A 4,343-nucleotide genomic window follows, 5' to 3' on the forward strand; every position below is an offset into this window, starting at 1 on the left:
GAAACTAATGAGTGATTTGGGAGAACTGTTTTTGATTGGCTGTGAGAACCCGTAACCAGCTTCAATCTTCACAACATTTACACCTATTCGGGCGGTGTTCGTGAACATCCCCACATATAGATGTTTACGCACAAAAACAACCCTCCCATAACCTAAGGTGAGGGCGAGGTGCTCCTAGGAATAGCGAGGAGGCGGTGTGGAGCAAAGGTAGCAAGCTCCAGCGAGTCTTCTTAACGCCCCCCATAGCCTAAATACCATACAAGTTAAAGCCACTAGTCAGAAAGACAATGACACACATACTGTACATTGACAGAAACACCCCTCACGTACAAGACACGTGCACCCACAACCTATCTTTATATATCCGAACCTCCTTTCTCCTTGTCACCCACCATTATATTCTTAAACAAAACCAACAAATATTCTGAATTTATAATTAGGATCATGTGTTGCAGCCATGGATTTATCTCAAGAATCCCTACCACACCCCCACCTCTCGTTTCCCGACAACCCCACTTTTCGATTCCATCCACAGTTCGTTTACCTATAGCCACTCGTACTGCGAAATCTTTCAGAACCAAATCGGCGGCGGCGGCGACCGCCGTTAAAGATGGCAGTGGATCTGTATCGGAGACAGTTATGGAAGATCTGAGCTTTTACCAGCTTCTGGGTATCCCGGAAACGGTGACATCTGTGGAGATCAAGCAAGCGTATAAACAGTTAGCCAGGAAGTATCATCCCGACGTGTCTCCGCCGGGCAGGGCGGAGGAGTATACTCAGAGGTTTATTCGGGTACAGGAAGCATATGAAACATTGTCGGATCCTAACCGGAGGGCTATGTATGATAGAGATATGGCCATGGGGATCCACTTCGCTTTTTCTTCTCGTAATCATCTCCGCAATGATGAGGTACACTACCAATCAAGTTGCTATCTCTTTTTTTTGTGGATCTAACTGGGTTTCGTTGTGATTTATGTTGTTCATATTATTTTAATAGATTTTGTGATTTAAGTCTATAGATATTTTTAAGTAGTGTAAGGATTACAATCTGGTGACCTAATTAACAACCTGGAGAAGTTATGAAATTTCGGAAGGCATATGTTGATAATTGGTTCGATCGGTTGCGTGTAAGCCCTTAGATTGGCTATACTTCTTGTACAATTAACTAGCCTTTTATAGGAATAGGATAAGACATGTTGTAGCGTGTTCTGTTTTGGTATGCAACTATGCATATATATAATTGATGTCGATTTCTTAAATGAGATTGAAATGGAATGGAACCGAATGCAATATAATATAACAATAAAAATTAAATTTAGTTATGTAATTTTTAATAATATTAAACAAAATGCAAACTTTTTTGTTTAAGTCAACTAAATATTATATTTTTGGATTTATGGTATTATTATTATTTTTTTTTGTAAAGTAAATTTATGATATATATATATATATATATATATATATATATATATATATATATATAATTTTTAGTTAACAAAATAATATATTTTTATTTAGTTTTAAATAATTTTTCTTTTTTGAACAGCCAGCATGATATCCAATAAATGGAAAAGCTATTAAGAACCTAAAATGAAAAACAGTTTAAACATTCTCTAGCTTGGTTAATTATTACAATATCTAAGCCATGTAGGGTAACATAAAGTCGTAAACAATCACCTCTACTGGCTTGATTTTTTAAGGGGTTGACTAAAAAGACACCCCTTTTTACCATTTAGACAATCCTAATTAATTTTGAAGTATTTTTATTGGTTGAAATTGCATTGTTTTCCGAAAAAACTGATTACAAGTATTTTATTATAGGTTGACTTTTTATAAAAAATGATTAGAGGGTGTCTAAGGGGTGTCTTATTAGCAGCAACCTTTTTTAATCCACTTGACTCTGGTTTAATATCAAGATTTCAATAACACCACCTAAACCAACATAAACTATCACTTCAAATTCAATGGTTTTAATTATACATACCAAACAACAGTTTTGAACGACTCGTTTTATGCTTTCGATCCAACCAAATTAAATTGACACTGATGCTTCATTCTACACTGATGCTTCATTCTAATACCTCATTTATTTGATTACGTTGTTCATTTTATTTTTCGTGATTTCATTCCATCGTGTCAGATTCTAAAGTTTATGTTTTGACCTGTCTTTATGGTTTATGGGATTGAGACATGGATTGATGGCAAGAAAACTAGAAAATTACAGGATAGAATAAGTTGTAAGGTGTGAGATTAATGTTAAAAGTAGTAAAGGTAGAACATGTTGTACTTTGCTTGGGTTCATATGTTTATATTTTTTGTATCTATGATGCAGCATATGGTGAAAAGCGAATGGAGAGGCCAATGGCGGAGTCAATTATCAGAACTTCGAAGAAGAAGCATGCACAAAGAATCTGGTAAAAACTCATCATGGGCATCCCGTATGCGCAAGCAAAGGGAAGAATCTTCATCATAATTATAAAAAAAATCATCAAGATTTTGTGTAAATTTACACCCTACTAATTCGAAACTTATATAGGAAAGACGGTTTTGTATATAGTAAAAATTATGTACAATCAATAAGAACCCTATATACTCTTTTACATGACAATAATTTTCTTTTCTTTTTCATGCTATTCTCTCACCTTTACTTCCTTTCATGGTTGTTGGTGGTCGGTTTTCTAATACGTGGTGGTGGTGGTCACGGTGGTGGGGCATTTATGTCACCATCTTCCTAGCAAAGATAATATAATTTTGTTGAGTTATTGATATAATAAGTGATCAATTGATGCCTTGATGGTGGGGTTGTTGGCTTGTTGCGATGTAAATTTTGCGGTTAGTAGGATGGTATGATTTCGATGTGTGGGCCCTTTTATAGCTGTAAGCCTGTAACCATAGAAATGTGTTTTAACAAGAAAGCGAAATTTAAAGATTTCTATTTGTAATAAATTGCATTAAAATTCAGTGGCGGAGAATTGTTATTTTTGTTAGCTTTATATATCCAGAGTGCAAAAGAGTTGCTCATATTATTAGAATAAAAAATTTGTTTTAAAGTTTATAGTAAGACAAAGTTTATATCCAGAGTGCAAAAAAAATTTCTTTGGACTACGGGAATATAGTAAGACAAAATTAGCGAGACATTAGAAAAAAAAAAAAAAAAAAAAGGAAAACTGGATGTTGGTTTATATTAGGAATATAGAGGCTGATTAGATTGGATGTTGATTTAAGTTTGAATTAGAACTTTTATAAATGTATCATCCGGAGAGTAGTTATTGACAATTGGTCAGGTTGGACGGGGTTTGGATTAGACGGGAGGGTGTATTTTCATTCCACCATGAGCCACCATAGTTTTCCGTTCAATTACATTTTACTCGCACCACAGAAAATGATCTCGTTTTACTTTTATTATTTTAAACATAAAAATAACTTAGTTTTAAAGTTTATAATTCAAAAAATAAAAAGAATTAATTAAAGTTATTTAATAAACACAAAAATTAATTAAAATAAAAATATTTCATTACTTAAAAATAAAAATTACAAAATAAAACCTAAAAAACATAAATAAAAATCATAAACCATGATTAAAAAATTATCTCACTCCGAATCTTGGTCCTCGTCGTCTGAATCCTCTCTGAGTTCTTGACGTAATTTTCTCATTAGACCATAAACCATGATGTTCATTATGATATTACCCTTATGAGTTTCAAGGTAATGTTCATTATTTTGTGTTATTGATATAAGCGTAATATCGTAATTTTTATCTTTTTGTTTTGTTCCGTTGTATTTTTACCAAACGGTGCACATATAATTTGTTATGTTCTGTCTAGTCCAGTTCTTTTCTGTTCTATCAAGTCCAGTCCACTCTTGTTCATCTGCTAAGCACTACCTTAAGGATTATCCAAGGTCGAATTTCTCGTAACCTAGGAATAGGGTAGAATATCGATTCAGAAAGTGAACCAACACGATCCTTGAAGAATCCAATGATCATTATTTTTTCTACCCTATATTTCTAACAATCAAATCGATATTTTTTGGTGGTGATCATGGAGGATTATGTGAAAGACATGACTTCGAAATTCAACAAACTTAAAAAGTTTAGAGGGAATGATTTTAGACATCGACATAAAAAGATGCATTTTCTGTTGACAACATTGAAAGTGGTGTACGTGTTGAGTACTCCAATGCCTGAAGAAATGGCAAGATAAGATGTTGGAACAGACTCGAAAGTACAATAAGTGGGAGAACGATGATTATATATACAGAGGACACATTCTGAACGGTATGTCTGATTCCTAGTTCGATATCTACCAAAGTGTTGAAAGTGTGAAGGCATTATGGAATTCCCT

The 4,343-nt window shown here is 33.7% G+C and overlaps 1 protein-coding gene across 1 annotated transcript; it reads left to right on the top strand.

The window, feature by feature from the left end:
* The first annotated feature begins 364 nt into the window (after window positions 1-364).
* LOC145159545 (chaperone protein dnaJ 20, chloroplastic-like) lies at window positions 365-2,628 on the top strand. Its single transcript, XM_079078555.1, has 2 exons — window positions 365-909; window positions 2,333-2,628. Exons 1-2 carry the CDS (start codon window positions 445-447, stop codon window positions 2,471-2,473), a joined length of 606 nt encoding a protein of 201 aa, XP_078934681.1. The 5' UTR covers window positions 365-444; the 3' UTR covers window positions 2,474-2,628.
* The last annotated feature ends 1,715 nt before the right edge of the window (window positions 2,629-4,343 follow it).

The sequence above is a fragment of the Lactuca virosa genome, chromosome 2 (assembly GCF_052849685.1).
Source record: "Lactuca virosa cultivar CGN04683 chromosome 2, Lactuca_virosa_CGN04683_v6, whole genome shotgun sequence".
NCBI lineage: Eukaryota > Viridiplantae > Streptophyta > Magnoliopsida > Asterales > Asteraceae > Lactuca > Lactuca virosa.